Here is a 24,835-nt window from a genome sequence, read left to right as displayed (position 1 = left end):
TTCGTACGTAATTCCAGACAGAATCATACCGCCAGGGAGGTTAAGAGCAGGTCAAGTCTTATCTGCACAGACATAAATTTGCGTGACAGCGACATTTTCACAGGATTGTAATGCAATTTTTAATGATCTTGCCTTTTTTAAGTTCATGAAGTAATGAATGTCATCCAGGGCATTTTTTGTAGGAAACTAGAGATGAAATGGAAGAAGGGATTTTTTCTTTATTGATTTCTTATTACATTTGACATATGTTAGTTCTCTTACAGAGAAACAAGTATGTAGGTGAATGAATGACTTCCTCTTGAGCAACAGTCACTCACAATCCCATCAAAATTGTAAAAAATAAAAAGGTTAGCTTATATAAGGGGAAGAAAGAGAATTCCTCTCCAAATATAGGGATTTTTACGTGAGGTGTGTTGCTCTTAGTATCGAAGGTAGGCGCACAAAACACAAGGTTTTTAGATATCAAAAATAATTTAATTATATAAATATAAAGTTTCACATTTCATAAAATAAGTTAGCAAAATGAAATATACATGATCACGACCAAATTCACATGATTTATACAAAAAAGGAAATGGGGGTTATGTTTAGAAGAAAAGCAGATGCGATATTGCCAACTAGTTTCGCACTAGATGTGCTTCATCAGGGCTTGCATGATACTTCTGTTCCTTAATTACATGTGATGGTCTGTGTATGACATAAAGGTTCATCATTAATGCAGGTATGATCAATTAAATGTCTTTAAATTTTGTAAATAAATGTTCAACACATGTACAAATAATAGAATATAATGCGCTTACCAATTATGTTTAAAAAGCTCAAAGAACCTGGCAGAGCAAAGAGAGCTGCCAAGAAAATAGCGAAGGCGAACCTGATGCGGACAGGAGATATTGACTGCTGCACTTTCAATCAGTGGAGGCCAGATCCACTTGATTTTAGCAGGTGCGGACAATGAGATGTATAGAGGGGGTTCACCACAGTTAAGGAGGAAGAGATACAGGTATTTGTACGTTGTATCTATTTCTCTCCTAAGGAAGAGGACACAAAATTAAAAAATTAAAAAAGAAAGTATGAAAAAATGATGAATGAAAAAATGAAAAAATGAAAGAATAATAATAATACAGCAGATTCAGGAGGTATCCATATATATTTATAGACATTTTTAAGTAAAGTAAATATCTTGTATTTAATGGACATAGACAGAGTAAATATCTATGTATTAAATGAGTATGGATAAAGTCTAAAAAATATATAAATCTAGAGAATATTACCTCAATAGTAGTGAAGTTTGGATATAGGGTTAATACTACCAATAGAGTCCAGTGAAGTTCATACTGAATTCATAGTAAGTTCTATAAGTAAGTAAAGTACAGAATATGTATGCATATATGTATATAGATGAATTCAATTTAATTTAAAAGACATGAATTCAGTAAAAAATGACTATTGCATTGCAACGTAGCACCCGTCTATTAGAGAAGAATATAGTAGAAAGGGAAGAGAATTTACCTTAGATGGTTAATGACATGGAGTATATAGTAATATATGCTGTTGTCCTAGAGGGATATAATATCCCAGTGGCATTATAATCAAAGACAATGCTGTCAGAATAGTCCAAGGGCAGTTATATGTGTTTCATTTCCGATTCTATAAACAGACAGGATAATAGATAGGTTAAGTTTGTGCATATAGCAAGCAAAGCCTGAGTAGAGCACTAAATCTTAAAAAGATGGACTGGAAAGTAATTACCTTAGTTGAATCGTGACAACATAAGGCTAAGTGAAGCAGCGTCCCACGTGTGGTGTGATGTCCTCCCTCAAGCCGTTCAAGTCAGCGTCTGACATTTGCTGTGTCAGCGCTGACCTTAAGAGCAACATCTCCACCGGAAGTGAAGAGAGTCAAAATTGACCCCTGGCATCATATCCGGTCCACGTGTCCCAAGACATTTGCGCGCGCATCCTATGCGCTCCAGCGTGATGACGTAAGCTGGAGCGCATAGGGAGGAGACATGTACTGACAGTCTCAGACCGGCCAGAGACGAAAAAGTGGCCGGATGTGCGCGCGCGTCCCATCTGTTGTTAATGATAGGGACGGGAGGCGTCAAAGAAAGCACGCCCCCTGTGTTGGGACCTGTGATTGGCCACACCAAGGCTATGCAGAATCCGACCTCCCCCCGCATCAGGGAACCCTCCACATGTTAGATGGAATAGTTCAGAGCTCAGAAAACGTAAAAAGAAAATTTTAGTAAACACTAATAATAAGTTATACGCAATAAAACGTGTATTTAACTATAGAGAAATATATTAGAATATATTACTGATTTCTCTCAGCTAGACATCCAATGGCTTATTTTTACATTGTCTTATCTGGGGGGAAGGTTAATGGAAAAGACATCCACAGTAGTAAATATTTTTTTAGAAAGTTTTCACATTTTCCAGTTATTAATTCATAAAGCGGAATATAACAAAGCAAAATAGAACAAAACAAAATACAATCCAAACAAAATAAAACAAAAACAAAACAAAACAAAACAAAGCAAGAAACAAAAGCACAAGAGATACATATCAGCCAATAGCAGAGGGCGAAGCAATCTAGCCATAGATCATAAGGTTCATATCATATATTTATCAAAGATGATTCATTAGATACATATAGGGCTAGTATACAAAGCAAAGACATAATTAGCCCCGACAGGGCGACTATATTAAAATATATATACGGTTTGTAAGTTCTATCTCTGTGATTTGAGCCAATGGTAAATAAATATATAAGGTGTATTCTAATAGAGTTTGATGATGATCAATCATGGCCATGACATTTCCCTATAAAAAATTCCCTATCAAACCCATTCAAACCTTTTTTATAGGGAAATGTCATGGCCGTGATTGATCATCATCAAACTCTATTAGAATACACCTTATATATTTATTTACCATTGGCTCAAATCACAGAGATAGAACTTACAAACCGTATATATATTTTAATATAGTCGCCCTGTCGGGGCTAATTATGTCTTTGCTTTGTATACTAGCCCTATATGTATCTAATGAATCATCTTTGATAAATATATGATATGAACCTTATGATCTATGGCTAGATTGCTTCGCCCTCTGCTATTGGCTGATATGTATCTCTTGTGCTTTTGTTTCTTGCTTTGTTTTGTTTTGTTTTGTTTTTGTTTTATTTTGTTTGGATTGTATTTTGTTTTGTTCTATTTTGCTTTGTTATATTCCGCTTTATGAATTAATAACTGGAAAATGTGAAAACTTTCTAAAAAAATATTTACTACTGTGGATGTCTTTTCCATTAACCTTCCCCCCAGATAAGACAATGTAAAAATAAGCCATTGGATGTCTAGCTGAGAGAAATCAGTAATATATTCTAATATATTTCTCTATAGTTAAATACACGTTTTATTGCGTATAACTTATTATTAGTGTTTACTAAAATTTTCTTTTTACGTTTTCTGAGCTCTGAACTATTCCATCTAACATGTGGAGGGTTCCCTGATGCGGGGGGAGGTCGGATTCTGCATAGCCTTGGTGTGGCCAATCACAGGTCCCAACACAGGGGGCGTGCTTTCTTTGACGCCTCCCGTCCCTATCATTAACAACAGATGGGACGCGCGCGCACATCCGGCCACTTTTTCGTCTCTGGCCGGTCTGAGACTGTCAGTACATGTCTCCTCCCTATGCGCTCCAGCTTACGTCATCACGCTGGAGCGCATAGGATGCGCGCGCAAATGTCTTGGGACACGTGGACCGGATATGATGCCAGGGGTCAATTTTGACTCTCTTCACTTCCGGTGGAGATGTTGCTCTTAAGGTCAGCGCTGACACAGCAAATGTCAGACGCTGACTTGAACGGCTTGAGGGAGGACATCACACCACACGTGGGACGCTGCTTCACTTAGCCTTATGTTGTCACGATTCAACTAAGGTAATTACTTTCCAGTCCATCTTTTTAAGATTTAGTGCTCTACGCAGGCTTTGCTTGCTATATGCACAAACTTAACCTATCTATTATCCTGTCTGTTTATAGAATCGGAAATGAAACACATATAACTGCCCTTGGACTATTCTGACAGCATTGTCTTTGATTATAATGCCACTGGGATATTATATCCCTCTAGGACAACAGCATATATTACTATATACTCCATGTCATTAACCATCTAAGGTAAATTCTCTTCCCTTTCTACTATATTCTTCTCTAATAGACGGGTGCTACGTTGCAATGCAATAGTCATTTTTTACTGAATTCATGTCTTTTAAATTAAATTGAATTCATCTATATACATATATGCATACATATTCTGTACTTTACTTACTTATAGAACTTACTATGAATTCAGTATGAACTTCACTGGACTCTATTGGTAGTATTAACCCTATATCCAAACTTCACTACTATTGAGGTAATATTCTCTAGATTTATATATTTTTTAGACTTTATCCATACTCATTTAATACATAGATATTTACTCTGTCTATGTCCATTAAATACAAGATATTTACTTTACTTAAAAATGTCTATAAATATATATGGATACCTCCTGAATCTGCTGTATTATTATTATTCTTTCATTTTTTCATTTTTTCATTCATCATTTTTTCATACTTTCTTTTTTAATTTTTTAATTTTGTGTCCTCTTCCTTAGGAGAGAAATAGATACAACGTACAAATACCTGTATCTCTTCCTCCTTAACTGTGGTGAACCCCCTCTATACATCTCATTGTCCGCACCTGCTAAAATCAAGTGGATCTGGCCTCCACTGATTGAAAGTGCAGCAGTCAATATCTCCTGTCCGCATCAGGTTCGCCTTCGCTATTTTCTTGGCAGCTCTCTTTGCTCTGCCAGGTTCTTTGAGCTTTTTAAACATAATTGGTAAGCGCATTATATTCTATTATTTGTACATGTGTTGAACATTTATTTACAAAATTTAAAGACATTTAATTGATCATACCTGCATTAATGATGAACCTTTATGTCATACACAGACCATCACATGTAATTAAGGAACAGAAGTATCATGCAAGCCCTGATGAAGCACATCTAGTGCGAAACTAGTTGGCAATATCGCATCTGCTTTTCTTCTAAACATAACCCCCATTTCCTTTTTTGTATAAATCATGTGAATTTGGTCGTGATCATGTATATTTCATTTTGCTAACTTATTTTATGAAATGTGAAACTTTATATTTATATAATTAAATTATTTTTGATATCTAAAAACCTTGTGTTTTGTGCGCCTACCTTCGATACTAAGAGCAACACACCTCACGTAAAAATCCCTATATTTGGAGAGGAATTCTCTTTCTTCCCCTTATATAAGCTAACCTTTTTATTTGTTAGTTCTCTTACATTTTTTTTTTTCATGAAAGTCCTGGATCAAGTCAGAGGAGTCAGACCTCCCAATGCATCTCAGCAACAACAGATTTCTTATAATAGTGATGTATTGCTCACTGTTATCAGCAAGGAGAGGAGGCAGACCAGAACGGGAGAAGTCCTATCCACTCTAAACTGGAGTAATAAGTGGCGATAACATCACATATGATGTCACAGCACTCCCCCTTTAATCAGAAGGTTGAATCATGTTGTAATGTGCTGCTATTAAGTCCTTTTATGGAGCACTCTGTAAACCTAGAAGATTTTTTTTAACTCCTGGGCTTAGGGGTGGATGGTGGCTGTAATTGAGCAGGCAGTTCCAGCACCTAATGCCCGCTGGACCTGCTGGGATTCGTTGTGTGACCCGCTGTGCTTTAGACCTGGAAACAGCGAACTGCACACTAAACATTATCAGGTTGCATGTTTGACACCACTGTCCTATATGCACATCCATACAATAGTAACATTTCTAGAGGTCAATGCTGGATTTGAGAGAAGGCTTCCAAATAATTAACAGATCATTTCTTTGAATAATACATTGTCTGTACTCTGCATTGGATAGACAGTGCCTTCCATACCCCAGAGGAGCACTGGGACGCTAGATGGACATTTCAATGTTATTAAATACTGTAGTTTTTTATGTACAATGCCACCAAATGTGTGTGCTTATAGTTCACTATGTATAATCACTTTAAAGGAAACATACTGAAATTATGTATGTTGCCATTTCTGACCTTCATATGATAAATATATGGTTTTCTCTATCTTCACTACTAAGTCTATAACTCAGATAAAGTGTGCATTAGGAAAGTCAAAGTAAATTTAGAGCTCCTGGTCTGCATACTTTTGTTGGGATAGTGACTCGGAAAACTTTAAAGCCATAAGATCAGCATGACAGCCAGGGCAATAGAATTATAGTGGGACAAAGACCACTTGCCAACTGGTTCTAATTTGTACCGCATACATTTTTTTTTATTTAGCAGCTCAATTTGTAATTTTTGTTTGTTTTGTTTTGCTGCCTGAAGTTACTCTGTTATTAAAAGGAAATTGAACCATTTACATTTCTTCCGATTAAAGTATAATTTTACCATAGTATGTCATTTAGAGTGATCAACTACCAAATTGAAAGGTTTAACACCATCATCCCTTTACAAGAAAAAACAGAGAGGAAATCCTATTGGAGGGTATGGAACTTTCAAGGTGCTGCTATTCATTATACCAAGTAAAACAGTATTCATTAAAAAATATATTATTTTATTAATATTACATACAAAAAGAGAGAAAGAAAAGTGTATTAAAACAGTATTCATTAAAAAAAATTAAAAAGAAAGAAAAGTATACATTAATACATATTCTCCATACAGATGTTCCACACTTTATGTTTAAGTAAAACGTATGTAAACGTGAAGTGTGAAAAATCTGTATGGAGAATATGTATTAATGTATACTTTTCTTTCTTTTAATTTTTTTTAATGAATACTGTTTTACTTGGTATAATGAATAGCACCTTGAAAGTCCCATACCCTCCAATAGGATTTCCTCTCTATAATTTTACCATGTTCAGTATATATATATATATATATATATATATATATATATATATATATATATATATATATATATATAAATGTACATTTCTCTTCATAGTGTCTACATCTACAATACCAGACCACTAACTATTCCTTCTGGATGACTGCTGAGTTTGTCTTCCTTGATGTTCAGTAACATATCTTAAAGCCTTAACCTTTAGGAATTTTTGCACTACAATCGTCTCCAAATTGTTCAGATACTGATATACCACCATGTTGTTCACATAAACACAGCATAACCAACTCTGTTTTCCTTTGAAACGTATTTAGGTCAGTTACGCAGTCGGTGCATTGGCCAAAGGAATCTATGACCGAATGTTTAAATGGCTTGTGATCCGTATTAATAAGACGCTGGATACAAAGTTACCCAGACAGTTCTTTATTGGTGTGCTTGACATCGCTGGATTTGAAATTTTTGATGTGAGTTGTTTTCTAGGTAGTTGCAACAATGTAAATTTTTTTAGGCTAAAGCGATGATAGAAATCAGCAAATCCTCAAACAAAATAGTGCCTTATGTATTGCAAGGGCCTGCTTGATTTGATACAAATTAATAGATTGATAAGGTGGATCTTACTGTTCCATAGTTGTAATACAATCAGATTGCATAGTGTATGGCCATCTTTATACAAGTACATAGGAGGGAGTGGATGGGGACACTCAGCTGTCAGGCCCCATTCACATCTTCACATAGCGGGAATTCACGTTCCTGTGCTTGTTTTTTCTTTTTGGGGGGCTTTTGGACCGTTTCGCTTGTCACGCATAGGACAGGCCATTCGGCTTCCCAAAGAAGCTCCAGAACTGTTTTTGGAGTGGAGAGTGGTGCATTCTTTTGTCAGGGCTGGGCTTCTGCTCTTTATGAGCAGCTCTTTTATTTCAGTGCACAGAAGCTGCTCAGCTGTTGGTTAATTACGAGTTCTTTCCACAGTGACTTACCTGGTTACCATTACCTGCCTCATTAGTCCAACCTACAGACAGCCACTTTTTGCTATCAAACAGCTTTGCGCATTTCCTCCATGCCCTTGTGTGGTCTATAATTTCCATTGTGTTCCTATTTGTGTTCCTGTATATGACTTGGCCTAGCTGACATCTCTTCCAATACCTCTTTTTGTTCCTTACTATGCTGGCTTCTGGCTTCCTGACCCCAGCTCGTCTGAATAACCCATCCAAACCCTGGTTTCAGTTTTTGACTACCCTCCTGGACTGTGCTATTTTTAAGGTGTGATTTTTTGTCTTCATCTGGTATATTGCACATGACAGTTTTTTTAGCATGTTTTTGGTGCGTTTGCAACTTGTTTCTGAAATGCACAGCAAAGCCCGCATTTTCTGTGCTGTTTGCCATGCGTTTGGAAACACACATATGTGAATGGAGGCTCATTGTTCTTCTGTAAACACACCGATTTCACCTTCAAGGCCTATTCACAACTTGCGTAGTGGGAGCGCACATTTTTTGGCTAATTTTTCCCATGATACACATTGGGCAGCCCGTTGATTTTAATGGGCTGTCCTACACATGGCAAAGTAGTTCATAGGACATTTTGGCATGGTGCAAGTTGCACGTTTTTACTGTGTGTTTTGCTGCATTTGTCATCCGTTTTTTCATGTGGCAAAATGTGTGTTTGCTGTGCCATTAACAATTAATGGCACTGAAAGTGCAACTAGTTAATTTTAGGTGTATAAATGTGGCCATGCACTATACAATCTGATTGTCCAATCGCCATTAGATTAATCAAAACTATGGAATAGATGGAGACACCATCTATCTAATCACTCTGTATCCAATCAGGCAGGCCCTTGCACTACATCAGTGTTGTCCAACCCCCAGCCCTTGGGCTGCATGCAGCCCCAGAGAGTTTAGCATATGGACATAGCAAACATAGCAGACTACATTGACAAGCCAGGCAAATTCACGAGTGGAGGGATGCCGGGGATGCTGTGCAAACATAGCTGATGAGGTGAAGGGTGTCAGTTTTAATGAGGTCAGTGCAGGATGTGTGTGCTAAAGAGGTCAGCTGGTAAACTCCTTCCTGTGTCTTACTGGTTTCTCTGTCCCAAATCTACTTACCAGGATGTCTCTGAAGCTTTCTAAAGGCCCATACACACAATATGACTTTTTGACAACAAATTTCAAAATTACCATGTTTTTCAAAAAATCTGACCATGTGTACGCTCCATCTGACAAAAGTTTGTTCTGCAAACAGACAAACTTTCCGGCAACAAAAGTCCTATGGTGCAAAGTTCTGCCGTATGTACAGAAATCCATTGGACCTAAGTCCAAAGTACAAACACGCATGCTCAGAACCAATGCAAAAGATCAGACAACAATACAGAAGTTGACCAAAGGGTAAAGAGCTGAAAAAACACGTGATTTTGGGAAAGTTTGCAGAAAAAGTCCTGCCAACGCCCTTTGAACAAAAATCCACAGAAAAGTTTCTTTGAAGTCCGATCATGTGTATGAGGCTTTAGAAATACAGCAAGTGCTAAGGTATGGCCTTGTTCTAAAGATCAAAGAAAGCTTTTATTTCTCTGCAATCGAGGTACATTAATGGTATATTGGTACATAGGGGAGCTAGAATTAAAAAAAAAAGGTAAACTTATCCTATCATTAAACAGACAATGAGGGAGTGGGCTATCTGCAGCCACTGTCACTTCCCCTGACTGGGAAAACTCACAGCATCTCCTTAAGCATAAGATGGGTTTATTGTTGAATAGGAAGGAGAAGAATATTTAGATATTTTTTTAAAACGTATTTTTAACATAATTGTCATGCTATTTAATTCTACTTTATTGTGTATATTATGACATGTATTTTGTAAATTAGTGTCTTTGCAAATTTGTAAGTAAACTCTCATTTTAGTATAACAGCTTTGAGCAACTCTGCATCAATTTCACAAATGAAAAGCTGCAACAGTTTTTCAACCATCATATGTTTGTACTGGAACAAGAAGAATATAAGAAAGAGGGTATTAATTGGGAGTTTATCGACTTTGGCCTTGATTTACAGGCCTGCATTGATCTGATTGAAAAGGTAAAGTGTCATTTTGTTGTCACCCTATGAATTGCAATAATAATAAAATGACAGCTTGTCCTGTGTTTGATTGCTATTTACCACCTGTGATTCATTATACCATCTTGTTTTCTTTAGCCAATGGGGATTATGTCAATCCTTGAAGAGGAGTGCATGTTCCCTAAGGCATCAGATATGACTTTCAAAGCAAAGCTTTATGACAACCATCTTGGAAAATCCCCAAACTTACTAAAGCCCAGACCAGACAAGAAGCGAAAATATGAAGCTCATTTTGAACTTGTTCACTATGCTGGCGTGGTAGGTTTAGTCATGATAAGAAATACCCATTGAACAAATGTTTCATGTTAGGAATTTAAAGGAAATGTGTAGTGGGTGTGTACATTTTTTCCATATTATATTCAGCAATAAGAAATACAATGTTTTTTTATATTTCTTTCTTTTGTCAGATAAATATTAAATTTTAAAGTGTTCTAACCTCAAACAGTTTTTTTTACCTTAAAGCGGAGCTGCACCCTATTTAAGACATGAGCTCATTATTACTGCTTGCCTGTCACACAAGTTAAAATGGAAGTTTTTTTTTTTAATTGGTACAGTACCTTTGTTTAGACATTGCTTCCTGTCTGCACAAGCTGCGGGTATTCTGCGGGTAGGGCGTCATTTCCCAAACCCGCAGTGTACCCTGGGAACTTCTGTCAAAGCTCATAGTATTCATTGCGGAGCCTTTCTATGAAGTATCGTGGTATTTCTGAAACCCGGAAGTGACGCGATCACATAAACAAACTGTGGAGGGCGTTACGAGTGAGCATGTGCGGAATCGCATTCACCGCAACAAGGAAGTGGCTGCTTGTGGGCTTCTCATGCCCACAAACAAAATGGAATCTGCTATACTAGAAGAATATAACTTTTTATTAGAGACGGAATCGGAAAGCGGGGGACTTAGCACAGCTAACCTGTGAGTACTTTTTATAGTATGCTACAAAGAAATGAATGACCAAAAAAAAAATGTTGTATGGCGGTGGGAGATCTGCTTTAATGCATTCCCTTTATTAACCTCCCTGGCGGTCTTCCCGAGACTGACACGGGGTTAGATTTTCTTGCTACTATCGGTAACCCCGTGTCAGTCACGGGCTTGCCTCGCTAGATCCACAGGCATGGTTTACTTACCTTGTCCCTGGATCCAGCGATGCCACCGCGCTGTGTGAGCGAGCAGGACCTCGCTCGATTCACATAGTGCCTCCGTGTGACGCCGATCTCCGTTCCCTGCGACGTTACGACGCACGGGGACGGAGAACGGCGCCAAATTCAAAAAGGTAAACAAACACTATACACACAGTATACTGTAATCTTATAGATTACAGTACTGTATGTAAAAAAAACACACCCCCCCTGTCCCTAGTGGTCTGCCCAGTGTCCTGCATGTCATTTTATATAATAAAAACCTTTTTTTCTCCCTGCAAACTGTAGATTGTCCATAGCAACCAAAAGTGTCCCTTTATGTCAAAAATAGTTTTAGATCAGCTAAAAAACAGCGATAATAAATTATAATCACTTGCAGAATTGTGCGATAGCGATTTGTGGGGAAATTCGTCATAAAAAAATAAAAGTAATGACAGCGACAATTCTGCAACTGAGCAAATTTCAGTGATTTTGATTTGATTACATTATTGAATAATTTTTATTATAATTATATTATTATTTGTTATAATTATTTATAATTATTTATTATATTATAATTTATAATTTTGTTTTTAAAAAAATGTAATACACGGGATGCCTATTAGAATCTTGTTTGGTCAGATTTAAGTGAGTTATTTCTAAAAATTACAGACCTACAATATAAAACGCCAAATTTCCTTGCAAATAATGGTACCGCTTTTAGCATGTTTTTTCTGAAAGAATCATACCGCCAGGGAGGTTAAGGTAAACACTCCACTAACTGCCCCCCCCTTTCACGCCTAAACACTTACCTGACTCCTCACCTATCCAGTGGCGTCTTGGCTGCAGCACTACTCTCCCCTCTTCCGGCTTTCACAGAGAACTCCTGTGAGGAGGGAGCGAGGGGATGGCTTGACGGCACTGTGTGCATCTTTGGAGGCACACGGTTCAGCTTGGTAGCGCACCTGCACGGGTGCCCCCCTAGGACCCAGCTTGCTGAAGGGGCACTCATAGGAAGGAGGAGCAGACAGTGCTGGTGGTGGACTTCCAAAGAGGAGGTAAGTGACCACTTTGTGCAATATCATTGCACAGAGCAGGTACATATACCATCTTTTTTATTTTAAGAAAAAATCACTTTAACCCTAATTTGGTCCCTTTTGGTCTGCAAATAGAAATGAAAGCAAATATACCAGTTATTCCTGCCAGCAACATTCTATAGTACTGTAATCTCAAGCAGTGTTATCAGCCCTACCACTGAGGACTATACAGTAGAACATCTCTCCCTTAAATTATGGATGTAAGGAGAGGGGCAGGTGTTCTGTAAATCGAATACCCTTCCTGCCCGAGGGCGACAACACTGCTCATTCATAGATACTGTATTTTGAGTAAGCATTGTCAGCCGAGGATAGAAAGAGTTTTACTGGTAGAATTTCCATGCAACTACCACATCCATTACTAGTAGACTGCAGTATTTAACATTTCTGTTTATGGGTTTAGATAAACCATGATACACCTTAATATTTAGTATTCTGCTTTTGAGCAAGTAGCTGGAGCTATATTATTATTTTTATATATTTCGATTTGTTTACAGATCTCAATGACTCACTTGTGCAGTGACCATTTCCCTTTTAGGGCTCATGTGCACACAGACTATGTTGACCGCCGGTTTTGCAGCTTGCGGTCAAAACGTTCCTATCCTGAACACTATTCTTCCACGTTCAGGAAAGGGAGGTTGAGGGAGGTTGAACCTTTTCTAACTGCAGCGGCTTCTAAACTCTTGTAAAAGCCTATGTGTACATGGACACATTGGGGGGTTATTTACGAAAGGCAAATCCACCTTGCACTACAAGTGCAAACTACAAGTGCAAAGTGCACTTGAGAGTGCACTGAAAGTGCACTGAAAGTGCACATGGCAGTGCAGTCGCTGTAGATCCGAGGGGGACAGACAAGAAAAATAAAAAACAACATTTTAGCTTGCACATGATTGAATGATAAAATCAGCAGAGCTTCCCCTCATTTCAGATCTACCCCTCAGATTTACAGTGACTGCACTTCCAAGTGCACTTTCAGTGCAATTTCAAGTGCACTTTGCACTTGTAGTTTGCACTTGTAGTGCAAAGTGGATTTGCCTTTAGTAAATAACCCCCAAAGGCTTTTATGGAGTTGAGTTTAGGAGCTTTGGCAAAAAGTGCCAAAAGCTCCTAAACTCAAGTTTAGAAGCTGTAGTGTATATGAACGCTTAGATGGCTCAGTCACTGGTTCTAATCAAACCACAGCCTCAAAAAAACATCTCCTGTGCTAATTATAAAAATCATTATAGTTTGCCCTAAGTAATTAATTGGTATTAAAGCGGAGGTTCACCCAAAAATATCAACTTTCTGTCACTAGATCCAGCATACTGCTGACATCTGCAGTGTGCTCTTTTTTTTTTTTTTTGTACTTATCGTTTTAGCGGTCTTTCTTCTCCGGCTCCGAGCGCAGAATCCTGCGGGGAGTAGGCGTTCCTAAATCAAGCGCAGTTGATGGGCTTGGATAGCGTGTCACGCCATCCGAGAATAGCAAAAAGTGACTCTCGGCTGCTTACGGCACTATACGGCGCCTGCGCCTGCTGTGTAGAGCTGACTGCGCAGGCGCCGTAAATTGACGAGTGTCACATCGGCTATTTTCGGAAGGCGTGACGGGCTATCCAAGCCCGTCAATCAACTGTGCTTGATTTAGGAACGCCTATACCCGGAAGGATATGCCGCTCGGTGCCGGAGAAGAAAGACCGCTAAAATGATAAGTACAAAAAAAAAAAAAATCCAGCATACTGCAGATGTCAGCACTATGCTGGATCTAATGACAGAAAGTTGATTTTTGGGTGAACCTCCGCTTTAAAGAGCATTTGTATCAAAATCTAACTGCCAATTTTGTTTGAACAACATCTAATGAACTAACAGATAGATGTACTGTACATCACATGAACGGTTGTTCATGTGATGAGCATCTTTTGGTATTCTTTCTATCTGTTTATAGGTTCCATATAATATTTGTGGCTGGCTGGAGAAGAACAAAGACCCCCTTAATGAGACAGTAGTGGGACTTTTTCAGAAGTCAGCCAACAAACTACTGGCTTGTCTGTTTGAAAATTATATCAGTTCAGACAGTGGTAAGTTAAGTCTTCTTTTGTCCATAGAGTCACCATTGAAAAAAATGGGGACAGGGCTTATAGTAATGCTATAGGGTGTTTATTATATGAGTGTTATTGTTGGCCTGTGAGATTTTTACAGATTCTGTTGAGATAATCAGGTAGCTTTGGGTTAAAGAATGAGCAGTGACAGGCACAAAGATATGATGAAAATAAAAATCAGTTCCAGTTTCAGATATGGTCATGCTAGTAATTTTTTGTTATATGGTAAAATACTGTTTGGAAAGAGAATAATTAATTGACATAGACATCATGATCACCATTGATAATCAATTTTTTTTTTTTTTTAAATGCTGTTCACAGATTGATTGTGAGGATTAGCAAGAGATCCATCTCTGCATGTTAAGGGTATGATTAAGTTATCTGTCAGTAAACTGTACTAAATTAAATAATGGATCTCTTTGTATTTCCTTGACTGCAGACCAAAGTGGCGAAAAGAAGCGCAAGAAAGGAGCTTCTTTCCAAACCGTGTCATCTATGCACAAGGTAATTTTTGTTCTTTTTTTTTTTTATAATTCTTTATTTTATATATATCTCTTACCATATACAGAAAGTAAAATACAGCCATTTCGGTTTCATTTATGTCATAACAGCCTTTTTTTTATCACTTAACTAAATAACTAATGTTCCGCCTTCTCAATATCTACACTCTATATCAAAACAATTCTCCCCTTCCTTGGCTCTGATATATTCTATACATATTCTCATTTCTTAATTTTTGTTCTTAATCTGTTTGTTGGAATCTTAAAGTTAGTTGATCTACACTTGGTAAGATACCCAAGAGTTGATTTGCTTAAGGCAAAAAGACGGTTTACTTTGCAATGGAATTTTTTCATTAGCTTTGTGAATGAGCTGAACCTCAGTTACATAGTTACATAGGGCCAGATCCACAGACGAAGTACGCTGGCGAATCTACTGATACGCCGGCGTACTTTTAAATTTCCTGCGTTGTATCGTTGTTTTGAATCCTCAAAACAAGATACGACGGCTTCTGGGTTAGATCCGACAGGTGTACGTCTTCGTACGCCTTCGGATCTAAGATACAATACTTTGGCGTCCGCTGGGTGGCGTTTACGTCGTTTTCCGCGTCGGGTATGCAAATTAGCGATTTACGACGATCCACGAACGTATGCGCGGCCGTCGCATTTTCTAACGTCGTCTGTAGTTGGCTTTTTCCGGAGTATAGTTAAAGCTGGTATTTTGCGGCGTATAGATAGACTTGCCATGTTAAGTATGGCCGTCGTTCCCGCGTCTAAATTTGAATTTTGTTTTTTGCGTAAGTCATCCGTGAATAGGGATGGACGTAACTCACGTCTAAGTTAAAAAAAACAACGTCATTTCGCGCAAAGCACGGCAAGAAATTTCTGGACGACGCATGCGCAGTTCATTCGGCGCGGGGATGCGCTTCATTTAAATGAAACCCGCCCCCAACCCGCCCAATTTCAAATCCGCCGCCAGAAATACACTACGCCGCCGTAACTTACGGCGCAAACTCGCTGAGGATTCGAATATACGCCAGGTAAGGTACGGCGGCGTAGTGTATCTCTGATACAAATGTATGTGGATCTAGCCCATAGTAGGCAAGGTTGAAAAAAGACACAAGTCCATCAAGTCCAATCTATGTGTGTGATTTTATGTCAGTATTACATTGAATAACCCTGTATGTTGTGGTCGTTCAGGTGCTTATCTAATAGTTTTTTGAAATGATCAATGCTCCCCGCTGAAACCACTGCCTGTGGAAGAGAATTCCACATCCTAACCGCTCTTACAGTAAAGAACCCTCAGCCTTGTATTTTTTTAAGTCCTTCTCCTTTGTTTTTATATGCATTTTTACGTTGGAGTTAAGCCACCCAGGACTTGTATTAGCTCTTTTAAATTTGTTTACCATTGGGATGCACTGGCTAATGCCCTTATTTAATATGCTCCTAAAGTATACACATTTTTCCTCCGTGTTCTTTGTTCCTAAGATTTTATCCCAATTATTATCTTCTAGCAAGGTTCGTAGTTTAGGGAAGTTGGCTCTTTTAAATTTCAGCATTCCCCTACTGTTTCCTATTTGTGTGATTTATATTAAAACAAATTGACCTGTGATCGCTGTTTCCTAAATTGCCCCGTATTTCCACATCCGTGATCAGGTCTGTAATGTTGGTAATCAGTAGGTCTAGTTACGCTTTGTTTCTAGTTGGTGCATTTACCCATGAAATTGTCCTGCAAGACATTTAGAAACTGGCGAGCCTTAGATGAATGCACGGTTCCTCCCACCCAGTCTATGTCTGGATAATTAAAATCCCCCATTATAATGACACTTCCAATTCTTGCCACTAATCTAAATTGTGATAGGAGGCTTGTATGTTGTCTTCTATAATTTGTGATTTTCCTAGCTTGTGACGGAAAATATTGATTATATGAAGACAGGAGGCGAGTATCTTATGCATTATCTCTCTTTAATAATGCTCACAGCAGAAAGTGTATCTAAAACATTCAGTGTAAAAAACTTAAAACAACCACCACCCCCCGCAGTCCATATAGTCACTAACCACGCCCCAACGGGGACTCCATAAAAGGGGGCTGCTTGTGGTGGATCCTCCTCTTTCTTGATGCGACGCTTACAGTATAGAACGGCATCGAAGGAGAACGAAATCATGTAATCTTGAGGTCTAGACCGGCCGGTCGACGACGGACGTCCTCTGTAGGGAAGAGACGACTTTTCACCATGACCCAACAGAGGTCCGGGAACGAACGATCCCAACGGGGAAACTAAATCTGGATGTGTTTCATCCAACGGACGGGATTCCGTCTTCCTTCAAACTGGATAATCTGTCTATCGAACGCAGATTGTCGGTCAGTAGCCTGAAAAAGGAGAGAAAAAACAACCGTAATAGGGAGGGTAGGGAGGGAAGATACTCGCCTCCTGTCTTCATATAATCAATATTTTCCGTCACAAGCTAGGAAAATCACAAATTATATATCAGACAGGAGGCTCATATCTTATGCAAGTTCAAAGCTAATATAGCAATCACAACTGTAACACCTAGAAACAACATAAGATATTCATTAAGGGAGAACTGATCTGGATATGTGATCTGTAGGTCTGAAGTAAAACTGGCGGAACGTGGTCTCCGAGGACCAGTCCGCTGCTCTCAGTAAATCGTAGAGAGAGCCTCCTGTGACGAGCACCTTCGTGGCCATGGCACCCCTGGTGGAGTGGGCCCCGAACAGTGTGACGTCTATCCCCGCCATGTCCATGGCGGTCCTAACCCAACGCGCCAGAGATGCGGGGGAGACTGGAAAATGGGGTTTTACATAGGACAGAATAAGTTGAGAAGAGCCCGCGGGGCGCAGAGCAGAAGTCTGAGATTCGTACGTCTGAAGACAGCGGACGACACAAAGGAACGGATGATCCGGAAAAGAGGGGTAAAAGACAGAGGAGATGCCGGTCTTTGTCCTGCGTACAATGGAGAATTCAACTCCCTGTGGGGAAAACTGGCGTCTGGAAATGTCCAGGGCTCTAACATCAGACACTCTCTTGACAGAGAGGAGACAGAGAAGGACCGTCAGTTTTATGGATAATAGTTTAAGTGAAAGGTTATTGTTGTCCCCCCAACTGGCGAACATATCCAGCACCTTGGAAACATCCCAGGTCGCTTGGTATCTAGGCCTGGGGGGACGTTGGAATTTTGCACCTCTCAAAAGACGGCATACTAAAGGGTGTCTGCCAATGGGTAGAGAATCAACAGGTTGGTGATATGCTGAAATGGCTGAACGGTAGATATTAATGGAGCTATACGAGCTACCGGAATCGAAGGAATCGGCTAAATAATTGACCACTAGGGGTACAGGGGCTCGCACGGGATCAACTTGCCGTTGATCACACCAATGAACCCAGCGCCCCCAGGCTGATCGATATGCCGATCTAGTCCCGGGGGCCCAGGCCAGGGCGAGGAGGTTTCGAGCTGACTCTGAAAGGATTCTATCAGAGGTAGGGATCCCGATACTAACCACGCGAGAAGTGTGAGATTGCCCTCCAGAACTAAGGGATGGGGTTCCCCGTTCGGGTTGGTGAGGAGGTGTGAGTATTGCGGGAGGTGTCTGGGAGAGTCCACCGACATTGCTAACAACAGAGGGAACCAAGGTTGGGTCGGCCACCATGGTGTGATCAGTACCACCGTTGCTCCCAGATTGGTTATCCGAAGGAGGAGTCTGGATAGTATCTGGAAGGGGGGAAAGGCGTAGTGAGTCCCCTTCGGCCAAGGTTGGCGAAGAGCGTCTACTGCATAGGCCTCTGGATCTGGTCTCCAGCTGAAGAAGCGGGGTAACTGGCGATTGAGCCGAGAGGCAAATAGATCGAAAGATAGCGGACCCCAAAGCTTCTGCAAAAGGAGAAAGATTGGTCGATCTAGCCTCCAATCGCTGGAATCTCGAAGATATCGAGAGTTCCAGTCGGCCACGGAATTGAGGACTCCCGGGATGTACTCCGCTATGGGTGTGATGTTGTGGGACAGACAAAAGTGCCAGAAGTCCCTGGCGATATAAGCCAAAGTTTTGGATCTGGTGCCCCCCAGTCGGTTGACATACTGCACCGCTGCCACATTGTCCATGCGAAAAAGAATACAGCATGCTGGAGAATGAGGCATGAAGCTCTTGACAGCGAACAGGGCTGCCAATAGTTCCAGTGCATTGATGTGCAGGGAGGATTCTGATTGGGACCAAGTCCCCCCTGTAGAGGCTACACTGCACCGTGCGCCCCAGCCTAGTCGACTGGCGTCTGACTCTATAACCACGTCTGGACTGGGATTGAATATAGTCCTGCCGTTCCACTCGACGGCATGGTGTAGCCACCATTTCAGTTCCTCTGTGGTCTCCTGACATAGGGGAATCTCGTCTGAGTATCCGAGGCCCTGCCTCAGATGCATAATCTTGAGTCTCTGAAGGGCCCTGTAATGCAGGGGGGCCGGGAATATGGCTTGGATAGAGGCGGCCAGTAAGCCCACCAGTCGGGCCAGAGTACGTAGTGAGAGATATCTCTTGCGAAGTGCGGAGCGAATCTCTTTGCGAATAAGTGTAAGTTTGGATTTGGGGAGGCTGAGGGTAGATTGGACGGTGTCCACCGTGAAACCTAAGAATTCCATCTGATGGGATGGGGCTAAGATAGATTTCTCGTGATTGATTATGAATCCCAGATTCTGTATAAGGGACATGGCCCATGACATGTGTAACAGGGCTTGTGACTTTGAGTATGCCATGATGAGAATGTCGTCTAGATAGATAATCAGACGCACCCCTCTGCTCCTTAGAGCTGCCACTACGGGTTTCATGATCTTTGTGAAACACCATGGGGCGGATGATAGGCCGAAGGGGAGGCAAGTAAATTGCCACATCTTGCCTTTCCACGGGAAACGCAGCAGATGCTGAGAGTCCGGGTGTATGGGTACCGTCAGGTAAGCGTCCTTGAGATCTACCTTTACGAGCCAATCTCTGGGTTGGAGGAGGTCTCGTAGGAAGTGAATTCCTTCCATTTTGAAGTGGCGGTACTGGACGTGTTGGTTCAGGCCCCTGAGGTTGATAACTGGGCGGTAGCCCCCCCCTTTCTTGCGAACCAGAAAAAGGTTGCTTACGAAACCTGGGGAAGAAGGGTCTACTTCCACTATGGCCTGTTTGATAAATAGATCTCTCACCTCCCTGTCTATGAGAAGGCAGCTGCTTTTTGCAAAGCGGATGGGGGGAGGGATTATATTGAGTAGAGGAGGGAAGAGGATGTCTATCGTGAACCCCCCTACGGAATTTAAGATCCACGCGTCTGCCGTAATCGCAGACCAGGCGTGGGTAAAATGTCTCAGACGACCCCCCACTGGGATGAGATCGAGTGCGGTGTAAAGCATACTCACCGGTATAGGGTCTGGATCGAGGGTAGCCGCGTCCCCCGCGTCCGCGCCAGGGTCTGCCTCTGGGGGGAAAGAACGGTGCTGGTTGAGCCACCGGGGCGGAGAAGCTTGGAGCCTGGTACTGATATTGGGTATTGTTCCTACCCTGTGGCCTGTAAAAATTTGCGCGGCCGGCAGAACGGCCTCTACTTCTGCCAGCCCTGTTGAAAACCTTATTGGTTCCGGTACGTCTCAGAGAATTCTGAGCTTTGTCCAGGCTGGAAAACAGACCAACGAATTTGTTTATGTCTTTAATGACTGAATCCCCAAATAGCATGCCCTCGGCTGATGGGCCGGGTTCGGTCTCAGCCAGGTGTGAGAGTTGGGGATCCAGGCGCATGAGAATGGATCTGCGCCGTTCTACGGAACATGCCGTGTTGGCAGTGCCCGCTAGGCATAGGGCTCTTTGTGCCCAACCTCTCAGTTGTGGTAAATCAACTGCTTGTCCCGAAGTTGCTGCCTGTTCGGACAAGTTCAGGATTTTGGTCAGTGGACCGATAAGATCCAAAACTCGGTCCTGTATTGACCGGAAGGACCTCTCAATGCCCTTTTTCTGAAATTTACCTGTTTTTATTAGGTACTTAGTGAGGACCGGGTCTACCTCCGGGGTAGCCACCACTTTCTTGGGCAATGAGGGTCTAGGGCATTCGGCTCTCAGCTTGTTGCGGGCCGTTCTGTCCAGGGACTTCCTGACCCAAAGCTCTACGTATTGTGCCACATGTGGCAGGGGTGTCCACTCTCCGGAACGCGGGTGAGTAATCGCGTCCGGGTGGAAAAAAGGTTCCCCTAGAGCGTCCAATAGGACATCGTCCTGCGTGGCAGGATTGGCGACTGTGTCGGTCGTCATGGCCCCAGCATCCTGATTAACAGATTCAGCATCTGATACTTCTGAGCCCTCAGAAAAGTCAGCCGATTCCTCAGCAGAGGAATCTTCGTACGAATCTGGCTTGGCTCTTCTAGGAATTCTATACCCCTTATGATGTGTCTCCCTGGGGTCCAGGGGTCGAGCAGATTCAGGTAATTGCTGGGGATGGTAGCCCGTGTTAGGGGCTGCCTGTTGCACGCTATTTTCTTCCCCTGCCGGGGAGTCAATTACCACCAGGGTGTGTTTTCTTTTATGTAGCACTTTACCCTTCTTTAGAGGTGGCTCGCCGCTCTACGGCGGTGGTGGGTGTACCACATTGGGTTGTAACGCCCAAGCGGGTGAGGCTGTAGAAGCCAGGGCTGCTTGAATGGACATTTGTATAATGTCCTGTAACTGTGTGGCACTCAGCATGTGTGAGGCAGCAGCGGGAGAGGAGTCTCCATTGAGGGGATTTGTCTCAGACATATCTGATGTGATCTCTATGTATATTAATCCTCAATCTAAAATAGTAAAGGTAGGCGTACAAGCAGTGTAAGCAAGTAGCTGTATGCTGTGTCTAATCTCTGGACCTGTGCTGAATGTCACAGACCAGATAATTATCAAGGGTGTCAGCTATTTGAGGTATGAATCGATTGTATATAAATCGTTATAGAATAAACTTATCAGTTCCAGGTTCCTACTCTCTCTTCCCCTCCGTCGGCGCTGAATGGCGACAGAGGGGAAGGGAACCTGTACTCCCCCAGCGGCCCGGGAACGAAGTCTCGCGAGACTACGGCCGCTGGGCGCTGATTGGACGATAGGATGGCGCCAAACTCCGCCCCCTCCGAACGCGCGCTCTGTGCGGCAGTGAGTGAGGGAGACGAGACTTCCCTCAGAATGGTGACAAGCCGCGGAGTGCGCTGGGGGGACAGCAGAGGAGCTGTGTGATGTGACAAGGGAGAGAGGGTCTCGAGCGCCAGAGAAACTGTGCGATAGGCACGGAAAGACAAGAGAATTCTTGTCAGAGACTGGAAATGTGGAACCAGGAAGTTAATCCATAAGTAAAATTATATAAGCATATAAAAATCATATAAATCAATATAAATCAATATAATTTGGGAACAATGATGCGAATAAGCCAGGGGAAGAAAAACAGGAGTGGTAGAGAACTCTGTATATCCCTAGCCAACATCAATATATATATATATATATAAATCTATATATTTGTCTGATAATAAAAATCTAATGGAATACTTATCTGATCCTGTGAGCAGAAAGAAAGAGGAGGATCCACCACAAGCAGCCCCCTTTTATGGAGTCCCCGTTGGGGCGTGGTTAGTGACTATATGGACTGCGGGGGGTGGTGGTTGTTTTAAGTTTTTTACACTGAATGTTTTAGATACACTTTCTGCTGTGAGCATTATTAAAGAGAGATAATGCATAAGATATGAGCCTCCTGTCTGATATATAATCCAATCATACAAGCAAAGATACTGCTTACACACATGATTGGGTATGCTCTGCAAAGTGGATTTTTGCCACATTCATGAAGCTAAGGGAAAACTCCCTTGCAAAGTGAACAGCATATTTGCCTTTAGTAGTCAACCTCTCAATGTTTTAATGTTATAATTGAACTAACCGAGGTAGTACTAAACATGCACATAAAATTCAGGCTTTTTGGGGATTTTATGTGACTTTTTGGTAGCAATTGTTCATTTTCTGCCACACTCATCTGCCTGTGAATCACAAGTGTGGTTTAAAACTGAGTGGTAAGATATTCCATAGGTGATACCTGCCTATATTGAATATATATTTCAAATCACCGGAATATACAGTATATTGCAAATCACCGGAATATACAGTATATTGCAAATCACCAGAATATACAGTATATTGCAAATCACCAGTGTTGTGATATATGAAGGGGGGGTCATCTAAAGCAAAACTGATGCTACTGTAGCCTCTATTCTGAAAGAATAACTATTTTGCTATTCATGCCAAATTAAGATAATGATATTTTTCTCAAACAGCAGCCTCTTGACACCCACGCCGTCCTATGCTGTTCTTTGAAAATGAATCTGCATGCTAGCAAAATTAACCACAAGTGCAACATTTTAAGTGACTATAGAAATGGTCCTGTAAAAAGTAGTTACTCTATAAGGTTTACCGTATTTATCGGCGTATAACACGCACAAGCGTATAACACGCACGCTAACTTTAAGAGGGAAGTTTCAGGAAAAAAACTTTCCACAGCCACCCTCTATTTTCAGGGTAAAAAAGTGAGTGTTATACGCCAATAAATACAGTAGTTCTTTACAGGCATGTTTTTCCAAAAAGCTAACTCAAACAAAATATTATGATGTTGGAATAGAAATCTTGTTGTAATTATACCACTAGGCTCCCGTTTACACCAGCGTGATTTGTCATGTGATTTGACAGTTTCAATTCACATGACAAATCGTTGTCAGCAATGGAACCGTTCAAACTGCCACGCCTCAAGTCACGGGGACTTTGAAAAGGGTTCCTGAATGACTTTTTGCTGATTTCATTGCGACTTGCATAGACTTCTGTTAAACAAAGTCACAAGCCGCAATGAAATCTGAAGTTCAAATCACACTGATGTGTGGCTTTGAAGTCGTGCTGAAGTAGCACAATTTCAAAGTCGCACCAGTGTGAACCAGAGCTAATTCCTGGAAATGTATATTCATGAATACAGTATGTTGGCAACATGTTGTCTTTTACTAATCTTATCTGTTTTATTTTAGGAAAATCTTAACAAACTGATGACGAATCTTAAGTCAACATCACCTCACTTTGTACGTTGCATCATTCCCAATGAAACCAAAACTCCAGGTAAAACTTTTGATAGTAATGGTAAAACTCCGTTCTAAACCATAGTAAAGGACAGAGTTTACCCACTAATTAGAAATGTATACAGTGGGTTTTAACCACATGTCAGTAACAACCCATGCAATCCATACATACAAAGAAAACAAAACAAATAAGTCCAGAAATGAAGTTATGTGTAATAAAATGGAATGACACAAACAAAAGGAGGTACAAAAAAGACACGGAAAGCCAGCTATAATCTATCAGTAATTAGAAAGCAATCCTGACCTTATCAGTGCAAATTGATAGAAATCCATGCATTTGTCACCCTGCATTTAGATTAGGGGTCGGGCACATGGATTAGGGGGGCTGCGCCCTGCATGAGCGGTCGTCACCTGATGTATGTATGTGTGTGTATATATGGGGGAAATAAATATTTGAAATTGGGGGTCTATAATTTTTATCATAGGTGTATTATATATGATAGAGCAGAATATCAACCAAATTCCAGAAAAAGATAAACTAAATAAATAAAGTTGTAGTTCAGTGTGTTAAATAATTATTAGATCCCCAAGCAAAACATGACTTAGTACTTGATGGAGAAACCCTTGTTGGCAAGCAAAGAGGTAAGACGTTTCTTATAGTTGGTGATCAGGTTTGCACACATCTCAGGTGAGGAGTACAAAGACAAGTGTGTCTTGCCTACAGTCAAGCAGGGTGGTGGGAGCGTCAGTCTGGGGCTGCATGAGTGCTGCTGACAATGGGGAGCTACAGTTCATTGAAAGAACCATGAATGGCAACATGTACTGTGACAATCTGAAGCAGTATTCCGACATGATAACGACCCCAAACACGCCTCCAAGATGACCACTGCCTTGCTAAAGACGCTGAGGGTA

The 24,835-nt window shown here is 41.0% G+C and overlaps 1 protein-coding gene across 1 annotated transcript in view; it reads left to right on the top strand.

The window, feature by feature from the left end:
• The window catches only part of MYH15 (myosin heavy chain 15), an 82,758-nt gene that overhangs the window by 21,181 nt on the left and 36,742 nt on the right, over positions 1-24,835 (top strand). Inside the window, exons 14-19 of the mRNA XM_040336646.1 lie at positions 7,249-7,398; positions 9,833-10,003; positions 10,121-10,300; positions 14,174-14,306; positions 14,767-14,831; positions 23,876-23,963. Of these exons, the coding sequence (XP_040192580.1) occupies positions 7,249-7,398; positions 9,833-10,003; positions 10,121-10,300; positions 14,174-14,306; positions 14,767-14,831; positions 23,876-23,963 (787 nt within the window). The remainder of the gene's footprint in view (positions 1-7,248; positions 7,399-9,832; positions 10,004-10,120; positions 10,301-14,173; positions 14,307-14,766; positions 14,832-23,875; positions 23,964-24,835) is intronic.

This window comes from Rana temporaria, chromosome 2 (genome assembly GCF_905171775.1).
Source record: "Rana temporaria chromosome 2, aRanTem1.1, whole genome shotgun sequence".
Lineage (NCBI taxonomy): Eukaryota > Metazoa > Chordata > Amphibia > Anura > Ranidae > Rana > Rana temporaria.
Note: the sequence above shows the minus strand (reverse complement) of the source record. Positions and strands in the feature narration are given on the sequence as shown.